A 22,055-nucleotide genomic window follows, 5' to 3' on the forward strand; every position below is an offset into this window, starting at 1 on the left:
CACACCCTGCTCCTGGTGAATTTATGGCCAAGCACGGAGAGTAGGGAGTCCTCCCTTCTCCATGGCCAAGGTATTGGTTGTGTGACTCACTGCAGAGCATTTTCCATGCTATTTTTTAAGGATTTTTTTGTTCACTTGTTTCAATCACAGAAAAAAACTTGTTAAATTGAACAAAAAGCTGCCTTGGGACATGCTGTACCTTTGCAGCTTGGCAGCCTGGCTGGCACGTCCCTTTTTCCCTGACTGAACTGGTGAGACTGGAGAGCTCAGATGAGAAGTCTGGAGTCTCTTCTCAGCCAAGGAAGCCTCACTCCATGATAAGTGTTTTTAGGGCCACAAATTCTGTAACACCACTGAGAGAAGATGGACCTGGACCATATCATGGTTTGGTCCATTAACAAGACTCTCACACTGATGCAGCTGGGGGACAATGGAAGAAGAGACAGGCGGGTAGACATCCTGTGCATGCTGCCAGGAGCATCCTGAGACAGAGCTGACACTGTACTAATGTCAGGATGACCCTCACATGAGCAAGGGACTGCAGTCAACTGGTCTCAGCTCTGCTGGGCATGGCTGGATCTCGGTCCCTGACATAGGGCTGGATGGGCACTCTTTCCCCAACACTTCTTCCCCACAAATCCAGTTTTGAAATCTCCTTTGGTGTCCACCAGAATAGACTCTGGTCTTTAACAGACCTGTAAATTTATCTGCTAAAGCCTGAGAAAGTTTCCTCAACAGTGGCTAATGTTGTCTGTAGAGTGTCCTTGCTGAGGATTGTGACAACTGTCCAGACCTGCTGCACACCAAGACATTCCAGCTGGCCTCAGGCAGCAGTATGTCCCACCCTGGCATTAAGTCAACAAACAGCGAGGGCACAAGGAAGGGAAAAATGTCACCTAGCAGCATGGGAAAAGCCAGTCAAGCTGGTTTTCCCCTCTGCTCAGACTGTGAGATGCACCTTAGATGATCCCAATTTGATGATTCAATATCCAGCTTGGATCTGGTGACCTTGAGACTCCAGTAAGAACAACCCATGTGCCAGGAGCAGACGTTTCCTCCCAGTCCCACGAACAGAAACTCCTGTCCTCCTCCCACCCTCCATTTCACCCCAGCATGGCCCAGCCTTTATATCTAACCCATTCCAGAAACTTGGAAGATGGGCTTCACCCCATCAGGCTTTCTACAAAAATGGCAATGCACAAATAGAGCTGGGACAAGAGGGAAGGGAAGGGGAAGGGGAAGGGGAAGGGGAAGGGGAAGGGGAAGGGGAAGGGGAAGGGGAAGCGGAAGCGGAAGCGGAAGGGGAAGGGAAAACTTGGCAGTTTTGCTATTTGTGGCAGGGATCTGATATTTGCTGGCAAGGTGGAAGAACTTTTCTCTTCAGAGATGCATCTTGTGGTGAGAACTTTGGAGCTGCAATGAGATGGTGATGTGCGAGGTCCAAGAGAAAAAGGTGTATCAACACCACAGAACCTGAAAAGACTTTACACTCATCATCTGTGTAAATCAGGGGTTGCTAATGTAACTGGGAAGGGAGTAGCCAGAAGAGGATTCAGGGTTCACTCCAAAGCATGGCAACAGGGAACTATAAAGCTCCACAGACTGGACCACAGGGCACCTTTGGATCTTTAGCATGTAGTACAAAAAGGTTCAGGATTACTTTCTGGTGTGACCCTTTGCACAGGGAGGAATGCAGAAGGGGTGACAGAGGGTGCAGGGCACGCAGACACCCCTTCCCTGCATCCCTGCCTGGGAGGGGACACACAGTGACCCTAGCATATGCCACCCTTACCTGCACCAATGATCAGCACATTGGTGCTGCTCAGGTTGTAGTTGCTCAAGGAGATGCACTTTGCCATCATCTTTGTCCTCCTCTGTGTCTGAAGAGTCTGTGTCACCACCAAAAAGAAGAAGAAAAGCAATTATCTTTACTCAGCATTACCCTGGGCAGCCAGGCAGGGATGGGGACAACTGTAGCAGTGTCATAAACCAGCTTGGATAGGAAGGGAACAACCACACCCTTGTACTAAACAAGGACTCCAAACCCCTGTTCATCCAAATACCATTCTAGTGTCCAGTGCATTGCCCCTTACAAGGTACAAAAGAAAAACAAACTCATCATCTTCTGCAAAGCCATGCAGCCACTCAGAGCTGGGGTGGTGTTGGGGCAAGAGAAAAAGTAGGTGTGTCCTTGTGCAATTCTGCACCAAAGGTGAGACAAAAATGAAGAAACTCTGTCAGGAATTTTATCCTGAACCTGAGCAGAGCTTGTACACCTGATATCCAAAGCTGATGGACTCGTCCAATCTGCCAGAGCACAGGCATGGACCTGTGCCAGTGTAGCCCTGCTGCATAGACCCCCTGTTCCCAGGCATTAGAGGCCAAAATCTGTTCCTGGTAGAGCAAATAGACCCATTTTCCCCTCATCACATTCCCAAATGAGCTGGAGTTGAAGTGCTGCCATTCAGGTGACATCTCTGGATCTAACCCAAGTGCTCTAAGGGCCCACTGGGGCTCTGAGCCACTGGATTTGCACAAATGTACATACAACCATGCATCAAAAGAAGGCTTTTCTTGGAAAGAAAGATGGCAGTGGCCTGAATGGGCTTCATTCTGCATTCCATCAGAGCAAGAGTCCTTTCTACCCCTGCATCAGGTTCCTCTCCAGCAGGAACTGAGGTGTGGGCTCAGGAGGGAGCACAAGTGGCCTCTGTCATCACCATGCCATCACCAGGCTGGTGGAAGAGGCCTCTTCCCATGGGCCTGCTAAATTAAAATTTGCTCTGAGCATAAGGAAACAGAGGAAACTTAAGGAAACAAGTGCAGGACAAACACCTGTAAGACCTGAAAGCATGGACAGCTCAAGCCAGGTGTCCAGCAGCTGCAGGGAGGCTGGCTGGAAGGGGGACCCAGCACCTCTGCCCTGCTCCCCTTGTACCTCCATATAAACTGGATACTCACACCTCACTCTGTCCAGGCCAGAGGATCAAAGATAAGCATTTTCCCCCACCCCCATGCACATACAGCAAAAAATGAAAGCATTGGCCTTGATTTTTGGATGTCAGTGGCCCCTCACCTGCTTGCTTGCTCGGATGTATACCTTCTCCTTCTCAATCTTCACCTGGGGGTGACAGAACAGTGCTGGTTTGCAGAGCAGCAAGGGCTCCCTCTGGGCAACAGCTAAGGAACAAGGGCTAGCGGCACCAGGTCACCTGTAGGAGCAGCTCAGGCCATGGCAGGGCTCATCCCAGCTCGAGGCTGTGAGATCTCCTGCCTCAGATCAGCCCCACACTGACGCTCAGTGTGCAACCTGATTTCTAGCCAAAGCTTATATATGGTTTCTCATTCCTACCCCACTCCTACTCCAGAGACCTCCTAGACTGGGCACTCCCAGGTTCCCAGGAGGTGTCTGATGCCTGTGGGTGGGTGCAAGGGAGCTGCAGAGGGGAAGGAGCTGGATGAGGAGCTGCCCTCCACTGGTGACACCAGCACATCCTTGGAAAATATTTGCTCCATGTCATGCTTATCCCAATTAAAAGAGTCATTTTGTGGATGACACAGAACTGAGTGGTGTGGTTGATGCTCTAGAGGGAAGGGATCCATGCAGAGGAATGTGGCCAGGCTGGAGAACTGACCACATGGGAATCCTATAAGGTTTCAATAAGGGCAAATGCAAGCTGCTGCATCTGGATGTGAGCAATTTGCCTTATCTGTCCAGGCTAAGGGATGCAGGAATCAAGACCAGCCCTGAGGAGGACTGGCATTGTTCACATGGAGAAGAGAAGGCTCCAGGGAGACCTCAGAACCACTTCCAGTGCCTTAAGGGGCTCCAGGAGAGCTGGAGAGGGACTTGGGACCAGGGCCTGCAGTGACAGCACAAGGGGGAATGGCTCCCACTGCCAGAGGGCAGGGTTAGATGGGATATTGGGAAGGAATTGTTCCCTGTAAGTGTGGGGAAGCCCTGGCACAGGGTGCCCAGAGAAGCTGTTGCTACTCCACCCCTGGAAGTGTTCCAGGCCAGGTTGGAGTGGGCTTGGAGCAACCTGGGATAGTGGAAGGTGTCCCTGCCCATAACAGGGTGTGGAATGAGGTGGGCCTTAAGGTCTCTTCCAACCCAAATCGTCCCATGATTCTGCGATATCCTCTGCTGCAAGGACAAGGATCTCACCTGGAACCTGGGTAAACTATCCAGGCCGGGAAAGTCCTCAATGTCACCTGTGCCGATATTGAAGCAAGCTCCATGCCAGGGACAGCGGACTCTTCCTTTGGACAAAACCCCTGCAGGGAACATGGCAGAGTAGGGTCGGTGCTGCTCTGCAGCTGCCTCCCATCCTGTGAGATGACACCTCTCCCACAGGACACGTGACAGCTGGTGTGGACCTGGATGGGAAGTCCACAGTGGAGTTTTCTCAACATGCACACTGGGCATGGGATCCTATATGAGCAATTCCTAATAAAATGCCCTGGATGGCAGGGTCCTCCAGTACCTCTGGGCGCAGTTCCAAAGCTGTTTGCTCTGGGATATAACTTCACTCTCCAGCCAGGATGGGGCTGCCATCCCCAGAGCCTTGTGGTCATTCTTAAAAGTCCTACTATTACCCAGAACAAGTGGTGCCTGAAGCAGAGCATTTTTGATTTAGAGTACGTGTGTGGCAGAGCAGACCCTGGCACAGCAAGGCAACTGCACACACCTGGGAGGCACAGGCATGCCCAAAGCCATATGTTCATTTCTCTAGGTGCTGGCTCAGAGGCTGCTGCCTGGGACTTCAGCTCTCCCTGGAACAATGCCAGGGCAGAGCATAGGCCACCATGAGGCCATGGACTGGTCTTAAGCTTGTATCTCTGCTTGCTGAGGCACAGCAATGCCACATCTCATCACCACCACAGGTGTGGCACAGGGGTAGCCCCCTGCACCTACGGCTGCAGCAAAGTCCCCAGAGAGATCCCTGTGTGCCAGGGTCTGAGGAATGCATGACTGGTCTCTGAAAGGGCAGTGAGCTCTCACCTCCAGGGCAGTGTGGGGCTCCTCTGCCCTGCTCAGCAAGAGGCTCACCCCAGGGTGGGGGGCTGAGAGCATGGCTGCTACACCCAGCACGGCTGCTGGGCCAGCAATGCCCAGAAGACACTCAGAAGGATGCTCCCCTGTCTTCCCCAGGATCCCACCTCCAGGAAAGTGTCCTCCCAACCCCAGTTTTGGTGATGCACGTCAGTACACAGACTGCTGCCATTGCTTAGGCTCGGGGCAGAGACCTACCTGAAGCCTGTGCTGAGAAAGTGCCAGGATGCATATTTTTAGGTGTCAAGATGGGAAACCTCTCCACCTCATCCCATTTCAGTCAATAACATGAGCAATGTTCTTTTTGCCACTGGAAGGGTTCCATCAGCCCAAAGAGAGTCCTCTTTCCCCTCAACAAGAAGAAGCCCAGCCCTGTGATCAGCAGTCGCAGCTGCAAACCAGAGCTGCCAAAGAACTCTGGGGAGCTTTGTGCAACTCCTGCTTGCTCCTATGCTTTCCCCAGCCAGAAGATGCCCAGGTGATGCTGAGCATGCAGTGCAGTGCTGCTGTATGCTGGGCAGCACAGTTGGGGGCTGTCCTTTGCCCTATGATGCCCTAAGTTGCTCTCCAGGACATGATGCAAACTGACCTTTGACCAGAGGAGCCCCATAGTGGGGACACTTGTGTCCCACGGCGTGGAACTCCCCACTCTCCTTGATGAGCAGAGCCTTCCCACAGCCCAGGTCCACTTCCCGCATCCTGGAGAGGAGGAATATGGAGACAGATAGCAGAGCATCCACCTCACAGCAGATGCTACCACTCCACCCTACAACACAGCCCTAGTCCCACCAGGCTCCCCTCCTCCTTCAACCTGCTCATTACTGGCTTCAGGTGACTACAGATGTGGGTCATTCCTTGTCACCAAGCCAGCTGTCCCAGACTGGGGCACATCCAAGCTGGGTCATTCAGTGGCAGCAACTAATTTATCCATCATTGTGCCAAGAGGCAGCTCAAAGCACCTCCCAGCTGCTGGGGGAGCTGGTAGTGGGAGCAAGAAACCGAACTGGTTTTACTGCGACATCAGCTCCCCTCCTGGCTCCAGTGGCTTAGCAGGCCCCTGCCAGGCTTGTGTTCAGTTTTTCAAACCAAACACAACATCTCCCAGACCTGAAAACCAGGAGAGGTGACTCTGAACCTTGGGGTCTACCTCCCACACCTGAGAGGTTTTTGCTCTGGTCCTGGCCATGTCCCAGGGTCACTTTTCCTGATAAATCCCTCAGGACAGCAGACACCTGTGTGTGACCTTGTTGATGTTTTCCTCATTGCTTTTGCAGAGTGGAGCTCACACAGTGACCTCCCGCCAGCACCAGGTTCCTGGCCCCAGCTCTGTTGGGTTCAGCTCTGCTCTGCAGACAAGCCAGCAAACTTTCAAGCCACTCCTATGGAGGGGTTCAGGTTCTCTTTGAAATCTCCCAGTTGCTCACAAAACAAGGAGGAATGGTCTTAAACTAAAAGAGGATCAGTCTACATACAAGAAAGAAGTTTTTATAATGGGAGTGGCATTGTAGCAGGATGCTCTGCCAGGAATAGGGTAAGACGACTCAAACAACACCCAGTTTTGCAAAGCTGTCAGTGGTGAACTGAGAGGGGGTGTCACACTGCTTTTGGTGTTGAATTATGCTAAATCCAGTCTGACTCATCAACCCCAAAATTAAACATTCTGATAGCAAGAGGAAGATGGGGCAGATATGGTGAATTATCCTTACCTTAAAATGCTAAGCTGGAACAGCTGGCCTGCAGATATCTGACTGACAATGACTTTTTACTCTAAAAGTCCTGCCCCTTACAAATAGCAGGTTCTTCTAACATATCCCTTCTTGGAGTGTGTGTGGAGATTCCTCCCTGGAGTGGGGACACCCTTCAAGGTCACTCCTAAGATACGCAAAGCAGATTTGCCCACGCTCGTTGGTCTGGGTGAGTGACATCAATCTCTATTTCATAGTCATGGGGTTCTCCAGCTTTAATAAAATTACTTTAATATACTCTATTCTACTCTACACTACTCTACTATTAGTTTTAGCTTTTATCCTGTATAGTACACAATTCTGATTAAGATCTTTTTGTCTAACCATTGATCACAATAAATAATTTATTTTTATAACATATATCTGGTTTGCCATCCCTATCCCTGCAGGGCAAAGTTGTGCAAAGGTTCAATCAGACCTTTTTAATTCCTTAGACTTAAACCGTTGGCAATGAGGGCTAGGATTTCATCCAGCCACACCAAGGCTTCTCTCAGAGACGGAGTTTAGAAAGGCAGGGGGTCCTTTCTGCACCTCCTGACTCAACAACAGCTTCTCTCACAAACTTTGTCTGAAACTCTCACTCTGTGCAATCCATGGTCTGCCTGAGGCACTGAACCTCTTTCCAATGCAACTATCAGCAGCTGCTTCCCAGAGCAGAGTCTTCCAGCTAACCATGGAGGAAAGTAAGAGTTGACGAGACAGCCCTCGTTTTGTACAGACAGGGAACACAGACCTGCTTTTCCCTGGAGACTTCCCCTCTTCCAGCCAGAAAGCCTATCCCTACACAGCTTGATGTTTATCTGGAAATCCTGGCTGCTACCACTGCATGAAGAGGACCTTCTCTACAGCTATCCCAGCACGCTGCCTTTGGGGTGCCAAACACATCACTGTGGCCATAGCAAACCCCGCTTGCTCAAGGAAGTCACTGGCCATGTGCGGTTCCAAAATGCTATTCATGCACACCATGTTCCAGGGTCTCAGAAGAATAGGGCAGACTTTGTGTGCTCATTCCTTTTCAGATAACATCCCAACTCAATCCCATTATTTGCCCCCAGACCACACAGACACTTGCCCCACTCTGCTTTGAAGCCATGGAGATCAGAACAGGGCTCAGCCCACCAACACTTCTGTTCCACCCTCAAACCCACCTCAAGCCAGACTTTGGGCAAGTGCTTCACCTGCATCAACTGTCCAATGATAAATGCTCAATTTCCTAATTTCCTTGCCACCTTGGGTGAAAACCAGCAGAACTGACCACACCTGCCCTCTGCCCCATTAATTCGGCCACCTGGCTCCTCAGAGATGCAGCTCTGATCCCTCCCCACGTGGGACACAGCACTTGGAGCTCTTCCCTCTGCACAAGGGGAACAGAGCAGTACAAGTTCTGCTGCATTCCTCAGCTGATAAAACCTGTTCAATGGCACCCATAACTCCCTGGGAAGATACAGTAAGTTAAAGAATTTACAGCTTACCCAAGGAGCTGTGTGAACTGAGAGAGTCAAAAACAAGACCTAGTATCTTCAAGCCAGCACGCAGTCACCTGCAAGGTTCCCATCCTGCACTCACTCCAGAGTAATCCAGAGAATGATTTACACTGCCCTGCACCCTGCTGAGCTGTTTACTCAGTTGGGAATTTGTCCTGTTGTCCCACCCCACTCCCACTCGGGAAGCACAGCTAAATCTCAGCTCTGCCCTGCAAAGCTCTGGCTTTGCTTGAGAGCTGTGAGAGCATTGGGGGGCTGTTTTCTGTCCCTCCAGTTAGCCTGCTGGGAGGCGGGATGGGTACAGTAACACCAGTTTATCCTCCAGTATCTTTCTGCACCTCAGTTCTGCTGAGGCTATGCTGGTAGTAGAAAGACATAAAGGCTGGGCAGAAAGCATACTCTGCTTGCAGACTCCACTAAAGCAAGGCAGTGGTGCCCGAAGCCTCGTGCCAGCAACCTGTGCTGATGCCATGCCCATGCACACCCCTGCCCAGCACACTCCTTGGGAGAATCATCCCAGAAAATCCCTCTGAGTACCAGCACAAGGGGACTCCTTTTGCTTGGCCTTTTGCTCACATGAGCTATGGGACTGTCTCACAGCACTCCTATCTTGACCTGCACTCAGCTTGCTAGAAAACACCTATTCTCAACCTAAAATGTCTAGTGTTGGCATGGCTGCTGTCACACTTGTAGCATGTTGCAGCAGCTGTTGCACATGGGACCAGCTCCCAGACCTGACAGTTGCTAGCCCTGGCTTTAGCTGAGGAGTTAAAGCTCCCTGCTATGGCCACCTGCAGCCAAGTATGTTCTCACAGGCTGCAGCCAGCTCTTCCTCACCTTCCCTGCAGCCAGAAGAGCTCTCCAAATCTTTTTGTCTATCATAGTCCCTGCTCCCCGGTCAATCTAGATATTCACAGAATCACAGGTGGTTTGTGAGGGAAAGGACCTTAAAGACCCTCTCATTCTACCCCCTGCCATGGCAGGGACACTTTCCATAGACCAGGTAAAGCTGCATCTTGATCCTGGAATAGAACCCTCCCTGTGCAACCAGTATTTCCCAAGATAGTCTCCCCCTTTTTCTTCGCTCCTCCATCAAGGCAATTCCAGTTGCTGCCTGTGCTCTGCCCTGCTCCTCTCCAGCCCTGCTGCCACTGCTCACCTGCACAGGTGCCAGTAGGTCACCCAACACCTTCACATGTCAAATCTCCTTAAGGGATACATTGTATTTCTCTGTCCCTCTGCATCGCCCACCAAAGGCCCCCACATCCTTGAGCAAAACCAATCCCACAGATGGGTTTGTCTTTGCTTGAGGTAGAATGGATCCAAACTTACTTCCTTAACACATTCTTCACATGCACCACAGGGACTTTACGCCCTTCTACAGTACATTGAGGTTTTGACTGGGCAGGGCCAGCTTGATTGGTGGACCCTCTGGTGTTAACTGACAATGTGGCCTTCACTAAATATAGATCCCAGTGTCTGAAGGTCCCACTACCCATTCATTATAATGTAGTTTTTAACAGTGCATTGCACCATTCCACTTTCCCAGGGGCTGCTGCATGACAGGGAATATGGCTCAATACTTTGTGTTTGTAAGGTATAACATCTTGGCCAGTGTTAATAAGCCCAGTTCCTCCGAAGCTTTAACAGAGTCCAGGTGTTCATAAGGATATTTTTGAAATTAGTCCCGTTGTCTGACTCAATTCTTTCAGTGCTGCTGTGTTGCCACAGGATTTGTTTTTCAAGGGTCAAAATGGTGCTCCAGGCAGTGGTGTAAAGCATGGGGTATGTCTCCAGCCACCCAGTCATGTTTTCTACCATTGCCAGCACATAATGCTTGTCTTGGCAGTGAATTTGCAGAAGTAATACAATTGATCTGCCAGGCCTCCCCATACTTACATTGACCACCACTCCCCCGACCACAGGAGCTTTACCCACTTGGCCTTCTTGATCACAGCACACTTTTCACAATCATGGATTACCCAGGATATGGTATCCATAGTTAAGTCCACCCCTAATCATGAGACCATGTTGCATCTCTTCCTTGATGGCCCGAGGTATTATGGGCCCACTAAGCCAGAAATAATTCACCTTTATGATGCTAGCCCAGACCTACCTGAAACACTTTAATCTTGGCAGTTCAATCCACCTGTCCATTGCTGCGACACTCCTCAGTGCCTGACTCTTAGGGACATGTGCGTCCACATGACGGACTTTTGACAGCCAACTCCTCTGCCCAGGCACAGATATCTCACCACAATTCAGCAGCCTAGATGGGCTTCTCTCCGTGCTTCTAGTTGGTCTTTTTCCATCATTCCAGCCAGCCCCGCAGAGCATTTGCTACTATCCCCGAGTCATTGTACAGGTAGTGTTGGCCATTTCTCTCACTCAGCAATATCTAAAGCCAGCTGAAAAGCTTTCAACTCCTCAACCTGATTTGATCCACCTTGTCCCTCAATACCTTCTGCCACTGCCGTGTAGGGCCCCATACAGCAACTTTCCATGTTCAGTGCATCCCTGCAATAAGGCAGGAACTGTCAGTGAAAAGAGCACATTGCTTTTCATTTTCAGGTAGCTAATAATATGGGTGGGACCTCCTCAGCACATGTTACCTTCTCCTCCTCCTCTTCTGATGACAGTCTGAAATTTTCACGTTAGGGCCAGTTTGCAATGCTTTCCAAGATCCCAGGGCTACTGGGGTTTCCTATTCAAGCCCGCTGTGTGATCAGGCCAATCCACTTAGTCCAGGTAACATCAGTGGCATGATGTATGGCAGAGACTTTCTCTTTGAACACCCAGCCCAGCACTGATAGTTGGGATGCCAGAAGAAGCTGTGCTTCAGTGCTAATCACTTCTGAAGGAGATCAAACCTCTTAACAAACTGCAAGTATATCTTTTTCATTTGGGATATAACAGGCCTCAGATCCTCTGCATACCTGACTCCAGAACCCCAGGGATTGTCCTCAAGTCTCCCAGGCACCTTCTGGTCTCCAGAAGGACCATTCTTCCTGGCTGTGGTGTACAGCACATTTTTGTCACCCTGTCCTAGCCTGACTGGCCCAAGGACTACTGAATCAACAATCTCCTATTTAATTTGTTTCAAAGCTTCTTGTTCTTCAAGACCTCCCTTTAAATAATTCTTCTCCCATGTCACACGACAGAGAGGGCTGACAATCTGACTGTACTCTGGAATATGCATCCTCCAGAAACCCATAGCTCCTGGGAAAGCCTGTCTACATTTTGTTGGCTGGTGGGGACAAAGCTGATGTTTTTTTGGCTACATCCTTTCGAATCTGACATCTTTGAGAAAATACCTTTCCCTCACACTTGACAGGAGCCATCTCCAGAGGTGAGAGTTGCTCTTGAGCAGATGGTGAAAGCCCTTTTCTTAGTGAGGTAGGTGTTAATAAGGTCCCAGTTCAGTGCCTGCTATCCCAAGCAAAAGGCTAACCCCACAGTAAAAGAAGCAGGACTGGGTTGGGCTCCAGTGGTAGCAGCAAATTCCTTCCCACAAGCAGCAGCTCCAACCTCTCCAAGCAGAGAGAGGGAGAGAGAGAGGGAGAGAACTAGCAGCTGCCCCGTCTCTTAGAGCTCTTAAAGCTCCATCTTTACCAGCCCAATTCTCTCAGTATCTCTGCCCCTCTGAGAGATACCTCAGATAAGAGGCATGTAGCCAGATGCCCTCCTCCCCAGGCTTGATTACTTCTTTTACCTGGTCGTTCTTGTTTCCTATCAAGTTATGGGACTAAATTCTATGGGGGAAAAGAAAACAAAACATCCTAACCCCCAACACCTTGTCAGTGCCTACATCCCAGGACAGGGATCCCAGTTCCTTGGTTTCACTACCACCTAGTTCCATATCGTGGGCCACAATATGCCAGCACTGGAGCACGTGGGTCACCAGGGGCTCTCCTGACTGGCAGCTGAAGACTTTTTGGATATCCCACAACTCACATGGGGACAGGGATTGGGTGATTGTCTCTAGCCCTGCCTCTTCCTCCTGTTGTGAGGGCCCTGCTTCCTCTTCATCCCTCACTAAGCGGATGGATTTTGCCTTGGATGTCTTCTTCCATACAGGGGCAAGTGCTCCCAACATGAGCTGTTCCTGTGGTTCAGCTGCAGTTGGAGTACCCATGGTGCCTCCTGCTCTGCCTTGCTCGTTCTCTCTCTGAGAGTGCTGTCTAGTATGGAGCACTGTCTGATAAACAGTACCCAGGGCCCAACACATTGCATAACTTTGCACCTCTCTGGAACTGCCACAGCATTTTTCTTTCAAATATTCTCCCACTTTATCTGGATCTTGTAGTTGTTAAGGGCTGAACTTCCAAACCACTGGAGCAGAACAGTCCTGTTTCTGCTACATTACATGCCACTCATGACTATTCACCCCTGGGGCAGATCTCTAAATGACCTTCCTAAAAATCTCTTTTGTAACTCTAAACATGGTGTGAACTGCGCTGAGAAGACCTGGAAGACTTAGCAACAAGAACATGCTTTCCTTAACATACAAGGGAAATTCAAAACCCTCAAAAGCTGTTGTCACAGGCTTGAAGGAAGAAAAGAGTTAGGGAAAAGCCCTGGGAAAAATCTTCCTCCCCTGTGCTCCCCAGAGACTGGGTATTATTATTAATGGAGTCTCAGAGGCAGCACCCAAGGACAAGGCAGGAGATCAACACTGAATACACATCCCAAATGGCCTTCCTTGTCTTTCATGTTATCATGTCCTAAACCAATATCCCACAGTGCACCAACAGAGTGATCCTGACCCCTCGCCCTGCTCTCCAAAGGAGCACTGTACTGGGCACAGCAAGGATATATGAAAATATCGACAGGGTGATGAGGTACCACACCCAAATGAACAGACCGAGCAACGTTGTGGCCAGTTGCTCTGCACCTAATACAACAAATGCTTAGATCAAATTTTATTTCCAACCCTCTCTGGGCAGATCAGTTGATACCTCAAGCCTTCCATCCCATGCTGGGTGTTAAATAAGGCTGCTGTGATTTAGGAATGGAATTCCTCAATTTAGTGCTCCCACCAAAACCATGCTGCTTCTCACTCTCCCTCCTCCCCTGCCCCACCTGTGGGTGGCTGGAAGAGAATTAGAGGTGTGGCAGTAATTTTCTGTTAATTGGGCAGTTTTCTTTATCTCTTCCACAAACCAATCCTCCCCCCAGGAGACATCTGCTGTTAATGAGCTACTGAATGTCACTGCATGACTGATAAAAGTTACAGCATCCCACTGTGAGATGCTCTGCCCAGAGGGAGGAGCCAAGCATTCCTAACTGGATATAATCTGAGTTTTTGGGACACCAGACACAGCCTTTACACAGGATTCCTAGAGGAACAGCTAGTTCTTACAACTGGACCTTGAGAAGAAGACTACACCCTTCTACAGGATCACTGTTCTGACAGAACCACATCTGCCACTCCAGGAGGAATGCAGCCATTCCAATTTGGACTGCTACCAACACCCAGACCAACAGGGTGTCAGGTTGTATTCTGACTCTGTCAGTGGTTTTTCTTTCATATTATTGCATGAATTTTGGTGGGGTTTTTTGTTTTTTTTTTTTTGTTTTGTTGTGGTTTTGCTTTCAAACCAGAACAAAGGCAAAGATAACAAGGCTGAGATAACAATTTACTGGAAACAGCAATGAGAAAAGAAAACCAACAGTAACAGCAAGAATATTGATAACACAAGTGTACAAAAGAGAGAGTGAGTCACATGCCAAAATGCTCACCCAGAGCTCAGAGCTCACCACCCCACTCCCTGTGCCTTGGAATCAGCATTACCCCACCATCCTGTGCACCATGCTCTGTCCCCCTCAGTTACTCAACCAGAGGAAACCACTTCTTCCCACAAGACACTCTCTTCCCCTGCCCCAGCAATGAGATGAGGTTGTATAGAATAACCTCTAGGTCCTGGCCATGCACCTCCTGGCTAATGCAAAAATTAACCTTGTCCTGTTTGGAACCAGGATACAAGCCAAGCAACCTCAACTGCTCCACATAATGAAAATATTTAATCCAACAGAGTCCAGTGCATCCCTTTGTAGAATGGTATAATACATAAATTCCTATTGCAATGAAAGAAAACCCCATTTATCCCTGGATGAATTTACCTAAGAAAATAAATTTATGGCCCATGAAATTTATGTGCCCTTAAGTTTAGCACAAAGTAGCCCATAGTACATGGATTGTTCTTGGATACTATCACAGGCAATACTTCAATTTAAAGCAAACAGCTGCCAGACTCCTGCTGTGACCCACACACCTTACATTGCTCCCTCACTAGAACAAAAGCTATTCCAAACTATTTTCTTTTACATACAGATGGAGCCTTCTGAGATGTCAATGGAACCTATACTTCCCCCCCAGAAAAGAGGCACCTGTAAAGCACAGTGACTGGGACAGGCACTCTTTAGACTTCAGAATATTAAATGAGGGCACTGAATGTGCCCAGCTGAAGTGTGTTCTCATTTGCAAAAGATCTGAAAATCTGCATCCTTAGTGAAAGAGCAAATTGATGAGCTCAGCTGAAAGAGCCAGGCACTGCAGACAGGATGGAGCACATGACCTGCCCCATCAGCTCTACCCATGTACTTCTCCTGCTGTTTTGTAAAATCACTGAGGCTATAAATTTATTTTAAAATGTCTAGGTCGGTTAGCATAAGTTGAGCAGAGCCTTCTGAGAAATTCAGCTACAGAACATCACCTCTTTCTGAGACAAGTCCCAGTGCAGATCATGCAGGGAACAGAAGACCTTCTGGTAAAAACAGCTGTCACTTGTCCATGGTGTAACTTTTTAAGATAAAAAAAAAAGCTTACTAAGTTAAATTATCATCTCCAACAACCATAAAGAACAAGACAGGGCATTCAGATTAGGTTAGAAGGTTTCTTGAGTTTTATCTGCAAAAACTTTGGGCACTTACTGTCCATTCTCCAGGTCCTTTACGTGGCACACAGATGCTTCTACCACATCCTTTGGGTTGTGGTAGGGGTTGCTGGCAATTGGATGCTCCTCAAGGTGGTAGTGCCGGGCAGTCCCATTGACTTTGTAGATCAGAGGGCTGGCTTTCCCATTGGGTGACATCTCCTCCTTGCTTCTCTCCTTCTCAGGTATCACAACTTCAATTTTCACCTCAACTGCAGGAATAACCCAAAACCTTTGTTAAAATGAAGCCAGAGGTTTTGCTGCTGTTCACTTTCCTATCACTCCTTCCTTCCCTGAACATGGAAACAGACATCAAAACAAATATTTTTTGTTGGCTTGACTCGGAAGATAAAACATTTAACATCAAGCTTGTCTTGATTACCTGAGCCCATTATTCCTCCATTCTTTCTGCATCAGACACTTTGCTTTCATAAAATGCATATTCTTGAAAGCAGATATGCTTATTATTGAAAGCAAAACAACCTCTCAGTTACAGTTCTTATCCTGTTTAGTGGAAAACAGCTTCAGGCAGTTCCATATGAGGCATGCCAAGGTCTCTGGGGCTCAGACAGACTTCAAAAACCCCTTTAGTTGTTTGTAGGTAATGCTAACTGAAAGAGAAAGCCAACACTGCATGGTGCATAAAGCTGCTTCATTAGATGGAGACCAATTAATAAGGAACTAGAAATATCCAAAATTATTTCCACATGAGGTTTTGAGTGTGGAGTGACTCCTCAACAGTAGGTGAGAGAAGCAAGGATGGTCCATTTTTACTCATGTGTGCACCAGTGACCAGGTCTGTCAATAAATCATCCCTGTCCTGGCAAACAGAAGACCCAGGGGCACATGGGAGCATGGACGGTGGGGAGCAAAGGCATTCTCCTCGGCCACCCAGGTGAGTACATGCAGAAGTTACTGTGAGGGTGGTGAGAGCCCTGGCACAGGTTTGCTCAGAGAAGTTTTGGCTGCCCCTGGATCCCTGGAAGTGTCCAGAGCCAGGTTAGATGGGGCTTGGAACAACCTGGGATAGTGGAAGGTATCCCTGCCTATAGCAGGAGGTGGAACTGGATTAGCTTTAAGACCTCCTCCAGTCCAAATCATTCTGTCACTCTGTGTTAATATGAGCTTCCTGAAGGCAGTGCTTACCCACTCCCTGCCACAGGCCCACCCAGCTACACCCCCATGCTCCACTCCATGCTTGGGCTGGGCAAGCTGGTCACAGCAGCATCAGAAGTCACTGATGAGCTCTCACATCACAAAGTGGAAAGTATCACTTTATCTCCCAGGGACTTCATCAAGCTAAAGCCATTAATATAATAATAAATGTCAGGGAGTTCTATAGTAAGCCAGGGGAAAGTGCCAGAGACTGGTGAAGTGACTAATGGGAAGTACATGGGAAATCATTGAGCTTTCCCCATCTTAAAAATGTCAAGACCAGGAAAATTAGTGTAGAAGACAAAAGTTAAAGTTCCCAAACTAAACAGGTAAGAAAAGGCAGAGGGAGGGTAAAAACAAGCCCTTCAATAAGGCTTGTGAATGACAGGGATGCTGGGTTTTCCCAGCCTCATCTGTTGTCTCAAACCTTTTATTGCAAGAATATTGAGAGAACAATAGAAGAACAAGTCAGGGAGAAGGTTGTTCATTTTGAAAGGGAGAAAAGCAAGTGGCCATGGCCATTCAGACCCTGGAGACAGGCAGCCGTCTCAGGAGTCCTGCACGTTTCTGTTGTTTGTGCCTGCTCAGCAAGGCAAGGGACGCATGGCTTTTTGCCAAAGTGCCAAATCCCTGTGCTCACCCAGGCAGGAGAGACAGATCCAGGAAAGTGATTTTCTGTGTATGAACTCTGAATCAAAAGAAAACATCACCTTCTGCTCTGCTCTTGCAGCTGCAGGTGTTAATGCAAATGAATAGGCCCAGCACCATAAATTAAAAACCCCACATTGCTATGAGCAAATCTGTTCCTGGAGCTCTACAGAAACAGCCTGGCTGCTGCAGGCACCCCGTGAAGAGGCTGCTCTCCATAAGCACCTCTTTCCTAGGGCATTGGTAGAAGCAGACATGGATTTTCTAGGACAGAGTATGGAAATATAATGAATACCCATTTACCCAGTGAAATACTCTTGGCCCAAGAAACAGGAGGCTGATGTCATATGATTTCACAGTCAATCTGCAGAAAATGTGTTGGTGCATCCTTGCAGCCAGACTGCGGAGCCAGACCATGTCGCAGGATGAGACAAAGGTTGGGCAAAGCTGGTGGCTCTGAGCCCTAATGGTGAGTGGGACATGGATATCAGTGAATTCACCCTGCAGGGAACAACTCCCATCTCTCACTTGGCTGATGCCCCAGGACTTTGTTTTCCAGAGCACATTTGGGTCAGGTGAGCACATGGAGTGCCCACTGATTCACAGGCAAATGAACCTGCAGGGATGAAGATGGAAATGTAGCTCCGAGCTTCTCCCTTCTTCCTCAGTTAGAAAACATATGCAGGAAGCAGCAGGTCTCTGGCACTCAGCCATCCCCACCTGGCACCCACCAACACTGCTGGACAAATGTCCAGAGGAAAAGAAAAAGAGTTGTAAAATTTTCTCTCCCCTATTTCAGGCCCTCTCTGGGGGGCATATCCCACTTGCCTCTCAGCAACCCCCATCTCCTCCTCCTTCTCATGCCTCTCAATACCTCGTGGGGTGTCCCTCTGGCCTGAAACCTGCATTCCCAAGGGAGGGATCATCCCTTGGAATCCAGGGCTAAGCATCACCTGAGCTGATCCAGCAAACTGGTTCAATTGCCATCAGGGAAAATGACATTTAAATGAAATATTTATAAACCCAAGTTTAATTTAATACCAAGTCCAATTGGTACAATGGGGCTGGGACCAATGTGTTCCAGCTCTTTGACAGTCATACCCTATAACTGCTAGAAAAGGGTCTGGACCTTAAAGCAAACTGTTTGGACAGTTTTAGACATGTGACTACAAATCTAGACAGTAGGCAACTCCTCAGGAATATAGGTAGGAATATGAATATAAATATGGATATTTATGGTATGGGCAGGGGTATGGGCATAAAGGTATAGATATAGATGATATATATAAAAATCTAAGAAGAGATGTATATATGTCTAGGTATAGATATAAATGACAGAAAGAGACAGAGGTGTGGCTGCTTGCCCTGTGCCACCAACATCACTTACACACATACATATGTGTGTGTAGGTGTTTGTATAAATTCATGCACATTTTTAAGTTATCTCTATGGATACACACTTACACCAGAAGGCCAGGGCTGGAAATATTTTATAAGAATATAGAAAAAAAGCAGAGAAACTAGCTGGGCATTAGCAAGTGCTCATATCACATATCCACATATACCTCAGCACTGCAAGCTCTCACTACTTGAAAATCCTGAGTCAGCTCCTCAAAGTCACAGAATCATTTAAAATACAAGCACTTGACAAGACTATAAATTTTGACCCAATTTTTTTCTCCCAAGTTTTCAGCCTTTAGGTCGAGCACTGCTGGCATCCTTCACATACAGTCAGGAACCATGTCCCAGTACCATTTACCACTGTTGGCTTGGGTGCTGTTTTTCTCTTGTGGCCACGATGTTCTTGTGCTTTGCCTTGATGTCATTCACCCAAGCAGTCAATCCTTAATATTCCATTACATCTCCTGTAAATTTATTCCTTCTCCATCACTATTCGCAGCCTGGTGGGACTAGTCAAAGTCTCTGCTTGCTCTTGGAGAGGTACTTTAGACGTGAGACTGGAACTGTTGACATCGATCCCAAAGCAGGGTGCTGGCAGGTGGCTGGGCTGCAGTGCAGGGTCACAGGCATTATTTTTAATAAATTAGGGCAATTAGACCCCCCCAATACTTCTTTATCGCAGGACTGGGTTCCCAGTATGGCTCAGAGCCCTTATGGAGGCTAAATTTAAATTATAGGTATCAGGCCATTGAAAGGTTGAACGTCCAAGTACCTGATACTTAAAATACTAGAAACCAGGAAAATACTGAGAGAATTGACATGAGCCAAGACCTGACTTGAGCCAAGGGGAGTCAGAATAAGATGAAGATGCCTAGCTATAGAGGATGGAGGAGCTGAGCTGGCAAGAGGAGAGCAGTGTGTCTGCCTTCCCCAGCCTAAAACCCTGCGATACCTCAGGGTGTACCACTTCAGGTCTGCAGGCACACAGCAGAGCAGCACTGAGGGCAGGGAACAATCTGCTGCTGGCTGTACAGTGCCAACAGCTTTGGAAGCAGTGGAAACCAGAAATGCATCAAGACATGATGCTGGAGGGACCAGCAGGCACAGCCAGAAGTCTCAGTTTACCCCAGCAGGGTTTATTTTCCCAAAGCAGCACAGAGTAAATCCACCACCATGGGACATGTTTAGGGCTCACTATTCCCTGCCAGAGCTGCACTCTCCAGGTATCCCATGGGCTCTCCCACCCCACCTCAACTGCAAGCCCCAGTGACAGTGACTTCAGGCGGTCTCAAAGAGACTCCAAACCATTTCTGTGGACCACTTCTCCCCTCCTTCCAAGGCCAGGCTGGACAGGACTTGGAGCAACATGGTCTTGTGGAACGTGTCCCTCCCCACAGCAGGGAGTTGAAATGACTTGGTCTCTACAGACCTATCCAGCCAAACCATTCCATGATTCTATCATTCTGTTAAAAATGACAGGGCCAATGACAAAACCACCATGTCAAATGTGCCTGGCTCTGCTCTCCCTCTCCAGATGCTCTGTCAGCAAATGATACAGTCTAAAACTGGGAGGTAGGATTTATCAAGCAAGGCGAGGGACAAGCTCAGAGCCAAGCTCAGGTCACACAGCCAATGGCACCCCCTCCAGCACCCTCCAGCAGTGTGCTCCAGTGTGCAGGGAGCACATTCCCTGCTAAATGCATCCTCCATGGAAGGGTGAAGCCCACCCCAAGACACCCCATGTGCTGGGAAGCGACTGCCCTGCCATCAAACACTGAGCCCAGCAGAAGAAGAAGAATCAAAATTTATAGGTTTTGAAGCCACTCTCCCAATATCCAGGGCAGAGACAGAGCTGCCACAGCTCACACAGAGCTGGCACATGATGATTCCTGACACGCATTATCTTGATCTGGCTGGGCCGTGGGAGCGGGTGCTGGGATACCATGGAGTCTGCCAGCTGGGCAGCTCATCCCCAATGCATCACACACCTGAGACAAACCCGAGGAGAGAATTATGCAGAGATTGACAACTGGGCCTTCAGAAGAGGATCTGGCATCACGGGACTGCAACACTGGAGATAACAGCAGATTATTTCACTGTTTGAAACATAAGCTCTTAATAAACACTGAAATATCCGGGCAGGGATGGGCACTGCAGCAGCAGCCAGACCTCACGGCTGGCCAGCAGTACAGTCAGCACAGCTGTTTAGGGACTCCACTCCCCAGAGCTCTTGTATCACTCACCTGCCCATCAAAAGGTGATATGTGCACAGTGGCAAGGTTATCTCGAGGGTGCTCAGGGCGACTGAGGGTCTCTCTTGTAATGAAGGAGGTGGATCAGATAAAGATCTCATGTACACCTTGAAAAAGTGCCTGAATCAATTCTGTTCACTTCAGGCTGCATCCAAAATATTCCCTTCATGTGGAAAGAGCACTGATGGAGCAAATAGCTCTATTCTATCCCTGCTTTTTATTCAGACAAGGAATAGTAAAGTCCAGTACTCAGCTCTAATACTGTACAATTCCCGTATGAAACATCAGTGAAACCCTTTGCTAGAACAATCAGTATCCTCAAATGCCTCTGTTTACCTCCTCGCATTTGCAGGTTTTATAAGCCTCGGATGAAGCCCCACAGCCAGTGGTGAGCTACCCAGGGGCTGTGGAAGGCTTGTGCAAAGCTTTTGAAGATGCTAATCCAAACCAGAGCTGAGGGATGGAGGTGCATTGCAAGGTGGCATTTTCAGGCATTTGGCCCTGCTATGCAAATACAGCTCTCTCTCTCTCTTTGCTGCAAAAATCTGCAGCTAAGGAAAGCTGAGCATTGGTGTTCCAACACTAGTCCAAGATTACACAGTTTTGCTGACAGGATACAAAATTAAGTAGAGCTCATAGCAGAGTTTGTCACAAGTTTAGTCAACAAAGGCATTTATTCCTGGATGAGCTTTTACTCCTCAAATATTTTAAGGAAACATATAAGCAGGGCTTTCACAGAGAACACTTACAGGTCAGAGTGTCCAGTGCCATATTACCTTTGTGGTGATCCATAACATAATTACAGTACAGGTCAAGGGCAGAAAGCCACCTTTATTTTCTCATTGTGCCATGCATAAAGGCAGGGACCTCACTCCATGGATGCTCAGTGAGGCACAACTTCTATTGCCCTTCTGACCCATTTAGTCCTTCAACCGGAAATCCCTCCTGCCTCAGACAGTGAAGACAAATTGCCAAGAAAAGGTCCCCAAAAGACTTCTTTCCACCCATAAAGGCTACACAGGGATGCTGATTGGTTTGATAGATCATCACCATTCTCTGATTCCCCTTGCCCTGGAACACAAGCAAGTAACAAGGACAAGGTCACCCTAAGCTCCCTCTGAGATGGCCAAAACAAGCTGCAGGATGGGAGCTGGGAGCACTCCTCCATGGCAACTTCGGGAACACTGTCAGGACCAACCATCACTCACTGGGGTCCTGTGCCAGGGCCATGCAGTGCCAGGGGTGATGAGTATGGGTGATCATGCAGTGCCTGCTCATGCCCAGCCTCCTCAGGACAAGGCTGAACATTGACACCTCCACACCAGGCCCCTCTCAACCAGCCAGTTTGCCTGAGCAGGTGGCACCACCCCTGCCCCTCG

The 22,055-nt window shown here is 48.6% G+C and overlaps 1 protein-coding gene across 4 annotated transcripts in view; it reads right to left on the reverse strand.

Moving 5' to 3' along the window:
• The window catches only part of AIFM3 (apoptosis inducing factor mitochondria associated 3), a 55,412-nt gene that overhangs the window by 22,212 nt on the left and 11,145 nt on the right, over positions 1-22,055 (reverse strand). For all 4 annotated transcript variants that reach the window (XM_053959074.1, XM_053959078.1, XM_053959077.1 and 1 more), the window contains exons 3-7: positions 15,219-15,432; positions 5,646-5,755; positions 4,169-4,278; positions 3,077-3,121; positions 1,793-1,889 (exon numbers count right to left, since the gene is read on the reverse strand). In XM_053959074.1, the coding sequence (XP_053815049.1) occupies positions 1,793-1,889; positions 3,077-3,121; positions 4,169-4,278; positions 5,646-5,755; positions 15,219-15,432 (576 nt within the window). The remainder of the gene's footprint in view (positions 1-1,792; positions 1,890-3,076; positions 3,122-4,168; positions 4,279-5,645; positions 5,756-15,218; positions 15,433-22,055) is intronic.

The sequence above is a fragment of the Vidua chalybeata genome, chromosome 18, assembly GCF_026979565.1.
Source record: "Vidua chalybeata isolate OUT-0048 chromosome 18, bVidCha1 merged haplotype, whole genome shotgun sequence".
In the NCBI taxonomy this organism is placed as follows: Eukaryota; Metazoa; Chordata; class Aves; order Passeriformes; family Viduidae; genus Vidua; species Vidua chalybeata.